The 16,333-nt window shown below is 49.7% G+C and overlaps 1 protein-coding gene across 1 annotated transcript in view; it reads left to right on the forward strand.

Moving 5' to 3' along the window:
* The first annotated feature begins 659 nt into the window (after positions 1-659).
* The window catches only part of LOC123993852 (protein mono-ADP-ribosyltransferase TIPARP-like), a 37,869-nt gene continuing 22,195 nt past the window's right edge, over positions 660-16,333 (forward strand). Inside the window, exons 1-3 of the mRNA XM_046296316.1 lie at positions 660-965; positions 1,954-2,447; positions 2,610-2,993. Coding sequence (XP_046152272.1) covers positions 1,987-2,447; positions 2,610-2,993 — 845 coding nt within the window. The 5' untranslated portion in view covers positions 660-965; positions 1,954-1,986. The remainder of the gene's footprint in view (positions 966-1,953; positions 2,448-2,609; positions 2,994-16,333) is intronic.

The raw sequence follows: 16,333 nt of genomic DNA on the forward strand, positions 1-16,333 counted from the left end.
GTTTTATTTATTTTTTTATTATAAACTAAATATGCTTCTCTGCATGCCTGCTAAAATCTGAGTAAAAGATTGAAAGTAATGTGACTTATTAAGTACATTTAGTAATGGCTTGCTTTTCTAAAGTCTATCGACCTTTCCAGCATGCATGTCTGCTAAAATAGTTAGGCAAGACAGCTACTCTAACTTCACTAATAGCCTGAAATGTCTTCTGTGTAGTTTGTTATGAGGTTGGAAACCTATCTGGACAAGCTAAAGCCTACTTCATACAATTGCTAGGTAGCTAGTAGTATTACAGAAGAAGAAAAAATATAGTTAGTTTCATTAGTTTCATGGTTATTTATTTTTTAAACAAGACAGATCTGAGGGGCCACGTCCCCCCCCTACTGGCTTGATGCCTCTGGCTCTGTGTCCTTCACAGGCCTATTGGCTGTGTTTGTCCTACGATAATCCCCTTTGTCCTGTAGGTCTACTGGAAATGCTGTTTGAATATGCGAACAACCAGAAACCTTTCCAGTCAGTCAGTATCACAAAAACAAGGAGGGGGGAGACCACCCAACTCCCTGCACTTAGTAGACATATTTATCCTACTGGTCAGGCGCCTGACGAACACAGCACAACTTCCTGCTTTTCCTCCCCCTATGACACACCAGTTTCGTTTTTTCCTCCTCTCTCTCTCTCTCTCTCCTTTGATGCCAAATCCCATCCCTCGACCGGGTGAGGAGCGCCGTGAGTGGCTGAGAGGACTGAGCGTTCCTTGCAACAGCTGCGAGTTGCCTCTATCCAACACAGGAGTTGGCGGAACTGAGCTCAGTGCAGAACGACGAACAGCGGCTTTGTCACGCATTGCCCCAGCCCCGGACCAGCAGCCCAAACGTAGATCGACATATCGCTACATTCATGACCGGACAGGGATTACGTGGCGAAGGAGACAATTTCACAGAAGAGATTGAACGGATTTTACGCAGGTAGGAATATGATACGTGTGTGTCTGGACGCTTTGTATTCTAAACGGGCTCTGTGAAAGCAACGCTGTAATAAATCACCCAGCCGGGACGTCTATGCAGCAGTATGTGTTGGAGATCGACTATATCGTAGCCTAGTTCTTTTGCGCAGCACACCAGATCTTCATGATTGCTGGAAGGGAATGTTTTACATTTTATAAATGATATAGCAGTCTACTACGTTCTGCAGGTCGGCATTAGTGTAGTTCATCTCAAACATCCACCGTGTTTTCGCGGATAAAACCTACCGAAATGCGGGTATTAACATCGTAGGCTAGGACCTATACGATGTATATAGAAGATGTAGGCTTTTTGATGTGCGTTACAACGGGAAAATGCAGTGTCAGGATCGAGTCTTTGTGCTGTTCGACGCAGTCCCCCTCGTCTCTGTGTGTGTCTGTAGGCCTACGTGCAAACTTGCTCGAGCAGCGATTTGTAACTGGCACGTAATGCCGTAGACCCCGTGTATCTACCTCCGGTGATCAAAATACTCTCTCGAGAATGTTTTGTTATCGTGCGACAATGATTGTATCGCGCTGTACAGTAGCTTATACACACCGTAATTGAATATTGACGCTCGTCATTGTCTGAACAACAATATAATAGAACTATTTCTAAGTTTGAATAGATAGGTTTGGAAAAAGTCTCCCAATCTTCTAGATTGAAGGGCTATCAATGGTAAACATGATAAAACTGGTGAAACAGAAACTATCAGTTTAACGTTACCCAGGAAAGTAAACTATGGGTTTTCCAAGATTAAGCTTATTGTTTTACACCCAATATAATGCAATGATTATTGACACCGTCAAGGGGCTGACTAACAGTTGATCAAATGACACATGTCCAGGACTTTGGACATATGAGGCATACATTTTAGGTATTATTTTCCATCTATGGTTATTTCTCTCGCACTCTGTCTGTCTCTCTTCTCATTTCTCTATCTATCTTTCAGGACTGCCGGGTTTTAGGAGTGCCCCTGGGGACCATGGATAAAGCTTTGCATATCCTACAGAAACCGACAGACTCAACCGACAAGGTCCTTGGCGGTGGAACGGGAATAGCTCTGGATATGAGTATAGGAGACCGGGAATTCACAGAACAATCTATTAGACTTAGCAATAAAATCCCCTTAGTGAAGCCCTATTTCAAAAAGAAGCACGGACAGAGGAAACTGGACTCAAAATGCCTCCGTGCGCTCCAGGACCCAATCCTGACCACATTACTGAGTACGGATGCTCTTGTTACCGGAGACGGAGTGTTTGTCCCCAGGAACCCTCCGCCAAGGACAGCTGGGAACCTGTGCACTGCTGTGGTGGTCAAACAGGCGCGGATTGGTGGGCCTGTGTGCCGGAAAGAATCGTCAGCTACCGGTGTAACGGCTATGATTACCGGCGACACGGAAATGGTGGATGCCTCCGCCGAGTTGGAGGAGACAGAGGGGGGGGGGTAACCAAGGCACCAGTAGATCTCCAGCGCGTGACAATAGACTCTAACGAACGCAGATTCCAGCTCAAACTTCACCCGCGGGCGCGCGAAGTGGCGGCGACACCCCCCACACCCGATACCCCTCTAGTATCCCCTCCGAGCCAGGGGGGCAACACGATGATTGACCTATTTGCTTCTAAAGCCTTGCGGGGGGGCAAATTGCCTCACCATTAAAGCCGGTAAGAAAACCCCCAGTCTTCAGGCCGACAAAGGAGAGATATTTCAGGATAAAAGCGAAGAGGCCTCCCTGGATCTAGTTTTTGATCTGCTAACCCAGCTCCAGTATCACACGCACCAAGCCGACTCGGTTTCCATCTGCGTGGATTTCCTGCAGGGGTTGTGTGTGTACGGGAGTGACTGCGCTTACCATCATACTGTGCTGCCCTACCACTGGCAGGTCTGCAGGAGTGATACTGAAAACTGGCAAAGCCTGGCGGATGATTCACAGGATCAGTTGGAGAGGCTTTATTGCAATCCGGACAATGAACAAGTCAGGCTCAAGTTTCAGTAAGTGCTGTTATTTAGTTACAGTGGTTCCTCCTGTTTTATGTTCTATATGAATGTAGCCTAATAGAGCTGAGATTGCATTTACAGTTTTAAGACAGGAGTGCTTTGATATGAGAAAGGTATGGTGTTTGATATCTCAGTTTCAGTAGGTGTGTGCAGGTGGTGTGTGTGTTGTAATGATTAACTGACTGAGGCGTTTTTGGTTCCCGACTTCCCCTATCTCAGTTCTTATTTGGGTGTCATTCTTATGGCACATTGACTTCCTGCAATAGCGTGTGTGCTCTTTCTGCTCCCAAACCCAGCCTTCTCATTGGTTGAACAGCTCAAACCAGGAAGTGCTGTACCCATGGCAGCTTAGAGCTGGGAACTTGCATGACCTACTGCTGCCTGGCTCGGTCACTGACACACACGCACTGTCTGTCTCTCTCACGAACACACACACACACACACACACACACACAAGCACTTGGCAGGCACTAGCAGACAGGCATACAAAGTGTGCTCTGATTCAAGCTATACACCCCAAATTCACACAATGACACAGTTAGCTATGTCACCACACACACCTCGCAAGTTATTCAGGGAACTGAGGGGTCCGTGTACGTGTCTCTGTGTGTGACTGCGTCTGTGTCACTGCGTGTGTGTGTTGTTGATTTTAGGTTTTAAAGTGAAACTACATGCAAACCTTCCCACCCACAGGATATGCACCTGTCCATGAGAACCCAAATGAAGTCGAGCTCTTATTTGAATATGCAACACACTCACATGAGTCTAAAGTTACTGTATTCGGTGTTGGTGATAGTAACTTAGTAGTGTCCGTTTCCAAACATTATAAATGGCCAGTCTGTACACAAAGCCAAAATACCACAGTAACTACCAGGGTAATCACCTATATAGTGGCTGTGTACCAGGGTAATCAACTGTAGAATGGCTGTGTACCAGGGTAATCACCTGTAGAATGGCTGTGTACCAGGGTAATCACCTGTAGAATGGCTGTGTACCAGGGTATTCACCTATAGAATGGCTGTGTACCAGGGTAATCACCTATAGAATGGCTGGGTACCAGGGTAATCACCTATAGAATGGCTGTGTACCAGGGTAATCACCTGTAGAATGGCTGTGTACCAGGGTAATCACCTAGAGAATGGCTGTGTACCAGTGTAATCACCTAGAGAATGGCTGTGTACCAGTCTAATCACCTAGAGAATGGCTGTGTACCAGTCTAATCACCTATAGAATGGCTGTGTACCAGGGTAATCACCTGTAGAATGGCTGTGTACCAGTGTAATCACCTATAGAATGGTTGTGTACCAGTCTAATCACCTATAGAATGGATGTGTACCAGTCTAATCACCTATAGAATGGCTGTGTACCAGTCTAATCACCTGTAGAATCACCTATAGCTGTGTACCAGGGTAATCACCTGTAGAATGGCTGTGTACCAGTGTAATCACCTATAGAATGGTTGTGTACCAGTCTAATCACCTATAGAATGGATGTGTACCAGTCTAATCACCTATAGAATGGATGTGTACCAGTCTAATCACCTATAGAATGGATGTGTACCAGTCTAATCACCTATAGAATGGATGTGTACCAGTCTAATCACCTATAGAATGGCTGTGTACCAGTCTAATCACCTATAGAATGGCTGTGTACCAGGGTAATCACCTATAGAATGGCTGTGTACCAGTCTAATCACCTATAGAATGGTTGTGTACCAGTCTAATCACCTATAGAATGGCTGTGTACCAGTCTAATCACCTATAGAATGGCTGTGTACCAGGGTAATCACCTGTAGAATGGCTGTGTACCAGTCTAATCCCCTATAGAATGGCTGTGTACCAGTCTAATCCCCTATAGAATGGCTGTGTACCAGACTAGTAAATACAGTTAAGAAACCTTTTCTTACTTTCTCTCAGAAAACCAAAGTAGACATTGTAACAGTCCAGTATATAGACAGACTGCTGGACTTGTTTTTAAGTTTCAAATACGTCCCATTAGTCTTTTTTACGGGTTTTTGTTTTCTTCTTTATTACTTACTGTTGTGACCATCCCATTTCCAACAACGGCCCCCAATACGCTCCCGGCATGGTCCCGGCATGGTCCCGACATGGTCCCGACATGCTCGGAATTTATATTCACATTTAATCAAGTAAAACGGTACTTAATTTCCAGTCTTATCAGATGTGGATCTGGAAGATCTCCCCCCCCCCCCCCACCATTAAACACACACACCCTGGGTGATGTTGTGTTGCCATAGTAACTGAATGCAGTTGATAACAGCTGTTATCTGAAGAGCAGCAGAGGACAAAACAAGCCAGGCCGTCAATATGGCAACAGACTTATTTGGCAGCCGTGTGTGTGTGTGTGTGTGTGTGTGTGTGTGTGTGTGTGTGTGTGTGTGTGTGTGTGTGTGTGTGTGTGTGTGTGTGTGTGTGTGTGTGTGTGTGTGTGTGTGTGTGTGTGTGTGTGTGTGTGTGTGTGTGTGTGTGTGTGTGTGATGGAGTGAAAGTTGGCTGGCATGTGTCAGTATTTGTGTGTGTGGAACAAGATCTCAGTCTCACGGGAGAATTAAACGTTCATCCATGTTTCTCACATGCCAAATTTCAAAGTGTTTAATGTTAAGTTTGGCATTAACTCTGAATCGTTAAGGGTAGGCATTCTGAATGGTTAAGGTAAGGCATTAACTCTGAATGGTTTAAGGGTTAGGGTTTGCTATAGGCATTCTGAATGGTTAAGGTAAGGCATTAACTCTGAATGGTTTAAGGGTTAGGGTTTGCTATAGGCATTCTGAATGGTTAAGGTAAGGCATTAACTCTGAATGGTTTAAGGGTTAGGGTTTGCTATAGGCATTCTGAATGGTTAAGGTAAGGCATTAACTCTGAATGGTTTAAGGGTTAGGGTTTGCATTTCTGAATGGTTAAGGTAAGGCATTAACTCTGAATGGTTTAAGGGTTAGGGTTTGCTATAGGCATTCTGAATGGTTAAGGTAAGGCATTAACTCTGAATGGTTTAAGGGTTAGGGTTTGCTATAGGCATTCTGAATGGTTTAAGGGTTAGGGTTTGCTATAGGCATTCTGAATGGTTAAGGTAAGGCATTAACTCTGAATGGTTTAAGGGTTAGGGTTTGCTATAGGCATTCTGAATGGTTAAGGTAAGGCATTAACTCTGAATGGTTTAAGGGTTAGGGTTTGCTATAGGCATTCTGAATGGTTAAGGTAAGGCATTAACTCTGAATGGTTTAAGGGTTAGGGTTTGCTATAGGCTAAAGACAAAAATATCAAAAACAACTTCCGGTCGCTGGATTCGAACATGCAAACTTTTGAACCACAGCCATCTGCTGTCCCTGTCCACAACGCCCGAGCAAACCTGGAACCATCTTGGAGGTAACAGCGCACGTTGTTGGCTTAGTGGACGATTTCCACGTCATCTCCCGAAGTCCTCAGACATGGATGGACGTCGAAGAATGACTTGTGTCGCGGGTGACCTGTCTGGTGTGAGAGAGGGCATGCATGTGTGTGACTGTGAACATGGGAGAGGGAGTTAATCATTCCTTCTGTATGTGTGTCTGTGTTTACCATCTTAACATGTTTCTATGTCCGATACAGTATGTGAAGGATTGGAGTCTGACTGTCAGTCAGTCAGTGCGTGTGATGCAGGACTAGTGACCAGAGGTTGGGCTGTAAAAGTGTTCACCAAGTCCCATTCCTCACCTCCACTCCTCCAGTAGGGCTGGGCGACATATCAAATGAATTACAATTTATGTTTTATTGTTTTAGTTATAACAATTGTGACTCGAGGGGGAGTGGTTTACACCAGGAAAGGTGACATCTTTTTTGTTGTCACTTAGATATTACTGCACGGTCGGAACTAGAAGCACAAGCATTTCACTACACTCGCATTAACATCTGCTAAACGTGTGTATGTGACCAATAAAATTTGATTTGACTTCTGTCGTCTCCCCAGCGTCAAGGTTCGTTGCCCTTTAATTGTCTCAAAGTCATGTTCTCAGCCGGTGACGAGCATTGTGATTCTACAAGTAGAAATGGCCAGTTTGTCGGTACACAGCAGGGGTGTCTTTTGTTCCTCGTGCTGTGACAGTGAGCCATCAGCAGTCAGATATCTCTGTGTGTGTGATATAACAGAGGAACACTTAAAGGGATACTGCTAAGAATGCTATTTCATTACTTTCATCTCCACCCGGCACAGCCAGAAGAGGACTGGCCACCCCTCAGAGCCTGGTTCCTCTCTACCCGGCACAGCCAGGAGAGGACTGGCCACCCCTCAGAGCCTGGTTCCTCTCTACCCGGCACAGCCAGAAGAGGACTGGCCACCCCTCAGAGCCTGGTTCCTCTCTAGATTTCTTCCAAGGTTCCTGCCTTTCTAAGGAGTTTTTCTAGCCACCGTGCTTCTACACCTGCATTGCTTGCTGTTTGGGGTTTTAGGCTGAGTTTCTGTACAGCACTTTGAGATATCAGCTGATGTAAAAAAGGGGCCTTATTAAATACGTTTGATTGATTGATTGACTTTGTCATTGTGCTAACGCAAGTTAGCATTTGCCCGCAAAACTACCACTTAACTTCCTTCATATTGGACACAAAGACATACAAATGGTTTCCTGGAGTTTATCTGACTCTGGGGAAGTAGATAAAGGGCTTCTTTGCCAACATCCCAAATATCCTTTCTAATGATACCTCCCCGTTTTTATGTCACGACTCTTGAAATGTAGACCAGAGACCGTTCTAAAATGGGAGTATCAAGAAATACGATTGTGGATAATGTAACTATCAGTTTCTGTCATGCACAGCATGGTAGGTACCACATACCGCTAGCAGCATGGTAGGTACCACAAACCGCTAGCAGCATGGTAGGTACCACAAACCGCTAGCAGCATGGTAGGTACCACAAACCGCTAGCAGCATGGTAGGTACCACAAACCGCTAGCAGCATGGTAGGTACCACAAACCGCTAGCAGCATGGTAGGTACCACAAACCGCTATCTGCATGGTAGGTACCACATACCGCTAGCAGCATGGTAGGTACCACATACCGCTAGCAGCATGGTAGGTACCACATACTGCTAGCATTGTAGCCACAGATTTAAATGCTAGCTGTCGAGTCTGTGTTTTATAAATGTACATTGAGCATAAAAATACACATTTATATAAGGAATTGTCAACTCGTTCTCATTCTGAAAAAGAAGCATAATCTTATCCAGGCCACTGGATCCCCAATCTAAACAAAGTGGCACTGGAGAATGACTGGTTTTGATTTGAATTCAGACATAAACTGCAGGGAGGCGTTTTTGATATGTATAGCAAAAATGTCCAGTTGATCTAGCAGAGTTAGTGTGTGATCTGCTTTTTACCCTCATCTACGTGACAGGAATATTTTATGTAGTGTGTGTGTGTGTGTGTGTGTGTGTGTGTGTGTGTGTGTGTGTGTGTGAGAGCCTTTTGTTGGACAGACAGTAAATGGTTCACACGTCATTAACTGACAGAGTCACTGAGCACCAAGGACAGAGTGACCTGACACCAGGTGTGTGATTTGCTTCTGTCCATGTGCACAACTGCCTGTGTGTGTGTCCTTGTGCCACTGTTTGTCAGAATATATAATTTCTCAGACAATGTGTAGCCTGACCTGTGTGTGTGTGTTACCTTTGTGCGTGTGTGTGAATGTTTTCTTGCGTGTGTGTGTGTGCTTCCTTGCTTATGTGTGTGTGCTACTTGCGTGTGTGTGTGTGTACGTGTGTGAGGAGATAACGTGTCAGACTGCCTATGAAATGATTCACTGGGGCGAGGTCTGTGTTGCCCTGCCTTTCATTACTCAGTCTCTACCTTCTCTCACTCTCTTTCTTTGTGGCCTGTGAGTGTTCGTGCCTGCAGGCTTCCGTACGCCTATTCTGAAGCAATTTCCTCTCCTATCCCTCCAGCATCTCTTGTTTTCTCTCTCCCTATCCTCATCTCTTGTTTTCTCTCTCCCTATCCTCATCTCTTGTTTTCTCTCTCCTCATCTCTTGTTTTCTCTCTCCCTATCCTCATCTCTTGTTTTCTCTCTCCCTATCCTCATCTCTTGTTTTCTCTCTCCCTATCCTCATCTCTTGTTTTCTCTCTCCCCATCCTCATCTCTTGTTTTCTCTCTCCCTATCCTCATCTCTTGTTTTCTCTCTCCCCATCCTCATCTCTTGTTTTCTCTCTCCCCATCCTCATCTCTTGTTTTCTCTCTCCCTATCCTCATCTCTTGTTTTCTCTCTCCCTATCCTCATCTCTTGTTTTCTCTCTCCCTATCCTCATCTCTTGTTTTCTCTCTCCCTATCCTCATCTCTTGTTTTCTCTCTCCCTATCCTCATCTCTTGTTTTCTCTCTCTCTATCCTCATCTCTTGTTTTCTCTCTCTCTATCCTCATCTCTTGTTTTCTCTCTCTCTATCCTCATCTCTTGTTTTCTCTCTCCCTATCCTCATCTCTTGTTTTCTCTCTCTCTATCATCATCTCTTGTTTTCTCTCTCTCTATCCTCATCTCTTGTTTTCTCTCTCCCTATCCTCATCTCTTGTTTTCTCTCTCCCTATCCTCATCTCTTGTTTTCTCTCTCTCTATCCTCATCTCTTGTTTTCTCTCTCCCTATCCTCATCTCTTGTTTTCTCTCTCCCTATCCTCATCTCTTGTTTTCTCTCTCCCTCCAGCATCTCTTGTTTTCTCTCTCCCTCCAGCATCTCTTGTTTTCTCTCTCCCTCCTGCATCTCTTGTTTTCTCTCTCCCTATCCTCATCTCTTGTTTTCTCTCTCCCTATCCTCATCTCTTGTTTTCTCTCTCCCTATCCTCATCTCTTGTTTTCTCTCTCCCTATCCTCATCTCTTGTTTTCTCTCTCCCTATCCTCATCTCTTGTTTTCTCTCTCTCTATCCTCATCTCTTGTTTTCTCTCTCTATCCTCATCTCTTGTTTTCTCTCTCTCTATCCTCATCTCTTGTTTTCTCTCTCCCTCTCCCTATCCTCATCTCTTGTTTTCTCTCTCCCTATCCTCATCTCTTGTTTTCTCTCTCCCTCCAGCATCTCTTGTTTTCTCTCTCCCTCCAGCATCTCTTGTTTTCTCTCTCCCTATCCTCATCTCTTGTTTTCTCTCTCCCTATCCTCATCTCTTGTTTTCTCTCTCCCTATCCTCATCTCTTGTTTTCTCTCTCCCTATCCTCATCTCTTGTTTTCTCTCTCCCTATCCTCATCTCTTGTTTTCTCTCTCTCTATCCTCATCTCTTGTTTTCTCTCTCTCTATCCTCATCTCTTGTTTTCTCTCTCTCTATCCTCATCTCTTGTTTTCTCTCTCTCTATCCTCATCTCTTGTTTTCTCTCTCTCTATCCTCATCTCTTGTTTTCTCTCTCCCTATCCTCATCTCTTGTTTTCTCTCTCTCTATCCTCATCTCTTGTTTTCTCTCTCCCTATCCTCATCTCTTGTTTTCTCTCTCCCTATCCTCATCTCTTGTTTTCTCTCTCTCTCTATCCTCATCTCTTGTTTTCTCTCTCTCTCTATCCTCATCTCTTGTTTTCTCTCTCTCTATCCTCATCTCTTGTTTTCTCTCTCCTATCCTCATCTCTTGTTTTCTCTCTCTCTATCCTCATCTCTTGTTTTCTCTCTCCCTATCCTCATCTCTTGTTTTCTCTCTACCTATCCTCATCTCTTGTTTTCTCTCTCCCTATCCTCATCTCTTGTTTTCTCTCTCCCTATCCTCATCTCTTGTTTTCTCTCTCCCTATCCTCATCTCTTGTTTTCTCTCTCCTATCCTCATCTCTTGTTTTCTCTCTCCCTATCCTCATCTCTTGTTTTCTCTCTCCCTATCCTCATCTCTTGTTTTCTCTCTCCCTATCCTCATCTCTTGTTTTCTCTCTACCTATCCTCATCTCTTGTTTTCTCTCTCCCTATCCTCATCTCTTGTTTTCTCTCTCCCTATCCTCATCTCTTGTTTTCTCTCTCTCTATCCTCATCTCTTGTTTTCTCTCTCCCTATCCTCATCTCTTGTTTTCTCTCTACCTATCCTCATCTCTTGTTTTCTCTCAAATTTTACCTCTCATCAACCTCTCCCCACAAACTGAGTGATGGAGGGAAGTGAAGTGAGTGTGTTGTGGTGTCTGGGAAACTGAACCAAATACAGGAGAAGGAACAGTGTTTAATCTCTCTAGATAAGGAAGGGAGGATGACCCAGTGTGTCCACCTTGTCCTCCTCACCAAAGGGACTTCTTCTATGTATGTGTGTCATGGTGTAACTATTGGAGCCCACATCAACCTCAGTAAGGTCGGTTCACTGGCTTGTGTGTGTGTGACTGCGTGTGAATTTATCTGGTTCTAGTCAGTGACGCTCTCGGGAGCGTGACTGATGTGGGCATGCAGGTGTGACTGTAAGTAAGTCATGGGGTGTGTACAAGCGAGTGTGAGCTGCCTTAAATTGTGCTGATGTCTGTGGGTGAGAGAGGGTTTGGTATAGGGCTGGATCTAGAGGCCACCCTCTGTCTCTTTGTCACACTCCAGGCTTGAACTCAATACATCTGTCATTTCAACTACAGTGTCTTTCTGTCTGTCTGTTGTGGGTGTCTGGCTGTGTCAATCCTAACTTCAGTTGACTGTGCCCTGCATTCAAGGTCGTCTGTGTATCGTGTGTGTGTGAGCGTGCGCGCGTGTGTGTGTGTGTGAGCTAATCGTTTCACCTGACAATAATGCATCTCCATAGTTGGCTAGGCGTTGCCCATTACCGTGGTGATTCCAGTACTGCTCTGTGATTGGTCCGTTGGGACATCAAAGGGTGTTGTAACCATGACCTTCCTCCAAGATGTCACATCTCCAACTGACTCAAACTCCTCCTACTCACTCTGTACCTCCCTACCTCCCTCCATCTCTTGTTCTCACACTCCTCTTTTCAACCCCATCTCTCTCTCACTCTTTCTGTTCTTCTCTCACCCCAGGGCTAAATTACTTTTTAGTCTTCTCAAATGAACAAACAGTTCTCAGCCACTCTCACTGTTCTCAGGGTATGACCTGAAATGAATTTGTGTGTGTGTGTGTGTGTGACTGTTCAGTTAGGGTGTGTCTTTGCACCTCTGGAAAGGCCACATTTTAAGCCATGCTTTGAGTGCTGTCTCTACCAAAAAGGGGTGTGTCTTTGGACTGTGTCTGGCATTTGATTGGCTCTCTTAATGAACTCCCAGACTCACTCATTGCACTTCATTTAACCAGCGGAATTTTATTTTTAGAATGAAGCTACGTATCTGGCCCAGAGAGAAATGGTGAGGGCTGGAGAGAGACGGAGGAGAGAGAGAGAGTGGAAGAGCTGGAGGGAGACAGGGGAAGGGCTGGAGGGAGACAGGGGAAGGGCTGGAGGGAGACAGGGGAAGGGCTGGAGGGAGACAGGGGAAGGGCTGGAGGGAGACAGGGGAAGGGCTGGAGGGAGACAGGGGAAGGGCTGGAGGGAGAGAGACAGGGGAAGGGCTGGAGGGAGGGAGACAGGGGAAGAGCTGGAGGGAGGGAGACAGGGGAAGGGCTGGAGGGAGGGAGACAGGGGAAGAGCTGGAGGGAGACAGGGGAAGAGCTGGAGGGAGACAGGGGAAGGGCTGGAGGGAGGGAGACAGGGGAAGGGCTGGAGGGAGGGAGACAGGGGAAGAGCTGGAGGGAGACAGGGGAAGAGCTGGAGGGAGACAGGGGAAGAGCTGGAGGGAGACTGGAGGGGAGAGGGGGAAAGAGCTGGAGGGAGAGACAGGGAGACAGGGGAAGGGCTGGAGGGAGGGAGACAGGGGAAGGGCTGGAGGGAGGGAGACAGGGGAAGGGCTGGAGGGAGGGAGACAGGGAAGGGCTGGAGGGAGGGAGCCAGTGGAAGGGCTGGAGGGAGAGAGCCTGGAGGGAAGGGCTGGAGGGAGACAGAGCCAGGGAAGGGCTGGAGGGAGAGAGACAGGGGAAGGGCTGGAGGGAGAGAGAAGGGCTGGAGGGAAGGGCTGGAGGGAGAGAGAATGGAGGGAAGGGCTGGAGGGAGAGAGACAGGGGAAGGGCTGGAGGGAGGGAGAGACAGGGGAAGGGCTGGAGGGAGACAGAGGGCTGGAGAGAGAGAGAGAGAGAGGGAAGGGGGGGGACTGGAAGTGAGACAGGAAGAGGAGGATAATGAGGAAGGGCTGGAGGGAGAGAGGGAGAGGGGAAGGGCTAGGGAGAGAGAGGGGAAGGGCTAGAGAGAGAGAGGGGAAGGGCTGGAGAGAGAGAGGGAAGGGCTGGAGGGAGAGAGAGAGAGAGGGAGAGAGGGGAAGGGCTGGAGGGAGAGAGAGAGAGAAGGGCTGGAAGGGCTGGAGGGCTGAGAGAGAGAGAGAGAGGGGAAGGGCTGGAGGGAGAGAGAGAGAGAGGGGGAAGGGCTGGAGGGAGAGAGAGAGAGAGGGGAAGGGCTGGAGGGGAGAGAGAGAGAGAGAGGGGAAGGGCTAGAGAGAGAGGGGAAGGGCTAGAGAGAGAGGGGAAGGGCTAGAGAGAGAGGGGAAGGGCTAGAGAGAGAGGGGGGAAGGGCTGGAGGGAGAGGGGAAGGGCTGGAGGGAGAGAGAGAGAGAGAGGGGAAGGGCTGGAGGGAGAGAGAGAGAGAGAGGGGGGCTGGAGGGAGGAGCTGGAGGGAGAGAGAGAGAGGGAAAGGGCTGGAGAGAGAGAGGGAAGGGCTGGAGGGAGAGAGGGCTGGAGGGAGAGAGAGGGGAAGGGCTGGAGGGAGAGAGAGAGAGAGGGGAAGGGCTGGAGGGAGAGAGAGAGAGAGGGGAAGGGCTGGAGAGAGACAGAGAGGGGGGAAGGGCTGGAGGGAGAGACAGAGAGGGGGAAGGGCTGGAGGGAGAGAGAGAGAGGGAAGGGCTGGAGAGAGAGAGGAGAGGGGGAAGGGCTGGAGGGAGAGAGAGAGAGAGGGAGAAGGGCTAGAGAGAGAGGGGAAGGGCTAGAGAGAGGGGGAAGGGCTAGAGAGAGAGGGGAAGGGCTAGAGGGAGAGGGGAAGGGCTGGAGGGAGAGGGGAAGAGCTGGAGGGAGAGAGAGAGAGAGAGGGGAAGGGCTGGAGGGAGAGAGAGAGAGAGAGGGGAAGGGCTGGAGGGAGAGAGAGAGGGGAAGGGCTGGAGGGACAGAAGGGCTGGAGGGAGAGAGAGAGGGGGGAAGGGCTGGAGGGAGAGAGAGAGAGAGGGGGCTGGAGGGAGAGAGAAGGGCTGGAGGGAGAGAGAGAGAGGGGGGAAGGGCTGGAGGGAGAGAGAGAAGGGCTGGAGGGAGAGAGGGGAAGGGCTGGAGGGAGAGAGAGAGGGGAGGGGCTGGAAGGGCTGGAGGGAGAGAGAGAGAGAGGGAAGGGCTGGAGGGAGAGAGAGAGAGAGAGAGAGAGAGGGGAAGGGCTGGAGGGAGAGAGAGAGAGAGAGAGAGGGGAAGGGCTGGAGGGAGAGAGAGAGAGGGGAAGGGCTGGAGGGAGAGAGAGAGAGAGAGGGGAAGGGCTGGAGGGAGAGAGAGGGGAAGGGCTGGAGGGAGAGAGAGAGAGGGCTGGAGGAAGGGCTGGGGAAGGGCTGGAGGGAGAGAGAGGGGGAAGGGCTGGAGGGAGAGAGAGGGGGGAAGGGCTGGAGGGAGAGAGAGGGGGGAAGGGCTGGAGGGAGAGAGAGGGGAAGGGCTGGAGGGAGAGAGAGAGGGGAAGGGCTGGAGGGAGAGAGAGAGAGAGGGGGAAGGGCTGGAGGGAGAGAGAGAGAGAGAGAGAGAGAGAGGGGAAGGGCTGGAGGGAGAGAGAGAGAGAGAGAGAGAGGAGAAAGGGCTGGAGGGAGAGAGAGAGAGGGGGGAAGGGCTGGAGGGAGAGAGAGAGAGAGGGGAAGGGCTGGAGGGAGAGAGAGAGAGGGAAGGGCTGGAGGGAGGAGCTGGAGGGAGAGAGAGAGGGGGGAAGGGCTGGAGGGAGAGAGAGAGGGGGGAAGGGCTGGAGGGAGAGAGAGGGGGGGAAGGGCTGGAGGGAGAGAGAGGGGGAAGGGCTGGAGGGAGAGAGAGGGGGAAGGGCTGGAGGGAGAGAGAGAGGGGAAGGGCTGGAGAGAGAGAGGGGGAAGGGCTGGAGAGAGAGAAGGGCTGGAGAGAGGCTGGAGAGAGAGAGGGGGGCTAGGGAGAGAGGGGAGGGCTGGAGAGAGAGAGAGGGGAAGGGCTGGAGGGAGAGAGAGAGAGAGGGGGGGAAGGGCTGGAGGGAGGGAGACAGAGAGGGGAAGGGCTGGAGGGAGGGAGACAGAGAGGGGAAGGGCTGGAGGGAGAGACAGAGAGGGGAAGGGCTGGAGGGAGAGAGAGAGGGGAAGGGCTGGAGGGAGAGAGAAGGGCAGGGGAAGGGCTGGAGGGAGAGAGAGAGAGAGAGAGAGAGAGGGGGAAGGGCTGGAGGGAGAGAGAGAGAGAGAGGGGGAAGGGCTGGAGGGAGGGAGACAGAGAGGGGAAGGGCTGGAGAGAGACAGAGAGGGGAAGGGCTGGAGGGAGAGAGGGGAAGGGCTAGAGAGAGAGGGGAAGGGCTGGAGAGAGAGAGGGGAAGGGCTGGGGAGAGAGGGGAAGGGCTGGAGAGAGAGAGGGGAAGGGCTGGGGAGAGAGAGAGGGGGGAAGGGCTGGAGGGAGAGAGAGAGAGGGAAGGGCTGGAGGGAGAGAGAGAGAGGGGAAGGGCTGGAGGGAGAGAGACAGAGAGGGGGAAGGGCTGAGAGGACAGAGAGGGGGAAGGGGGCTGGAGGGAGAGACAGAGAGGGGAAGGGCTGGAGGGAGAGAGAGAGGGGAAGGGCTGGAGAGGGGAGAGAGGGGAAGGGCTAAGGGCTGGAGGGAGAGAGAGAGGGGAAGGGCTGGAGGGAGAGAGAGGAGAGAGGGCTGGAGGAGAGAGAGAGGGGAAGGGCTGGAGGGAGAGAGAGAGAGAGGGGAAGGGCTGGAGGGAGGGAGAGGGAGAGAGGGGAAGGGCTGGAGGGAGAGAGAGAGGGGGGAGGGCTGGAGAGAGAGAGAGAGGGGAAGGGCTGGAGGGAGACAGAGAGGGGAAGGGCTGGAGGGAGAGAGAGAGGGGAAGGGCTGGAGGGAGAGAGAGGGGAAGGGCTGGAGGGAAGGGCTGGAGGGAGAGAGAGGGGGAAGGGCTGGAGGGAGAGAGAGAGAGAGAGAGAGAGAGAGAGAGAGAGAAGGGCTGGAGAGAGAGAGAGGGCTGGAGAGAGAGAGAGAGAGAGAGAGAGAGAGAGAGAGAGAGAGAGAGAGAGAGAGAGAGAGGGCTGGAGAGAGAGAGAGAGAGAGAGAGAGAGAGAGAGAGAGAGAGAGAGGGAAGGGCTAGAGAGAGAGGGAATGAGAGAGAGGGGGAAGGGCTGGAGGGAGAGAGAAGGGCTGGAGAGAGAGGGGAAGG

Source organism: Oncorhynchus gorbuscha, linkage group LG13 (genome assembly GCF_021184085.1).
Source record: "Oncorhynchus gorbuscha isolate QuinsamMale2020 ecotype Even-year linkage group LG13, OgorEven_v1.0, whole genome shotgun sequence".
NCBI lineage: Eukaryota > Metazoa > Chordata > Actinopteri > Salmoniformes > Salmonidae > Oncorhynchus > Oncorhynchus gorbuscha.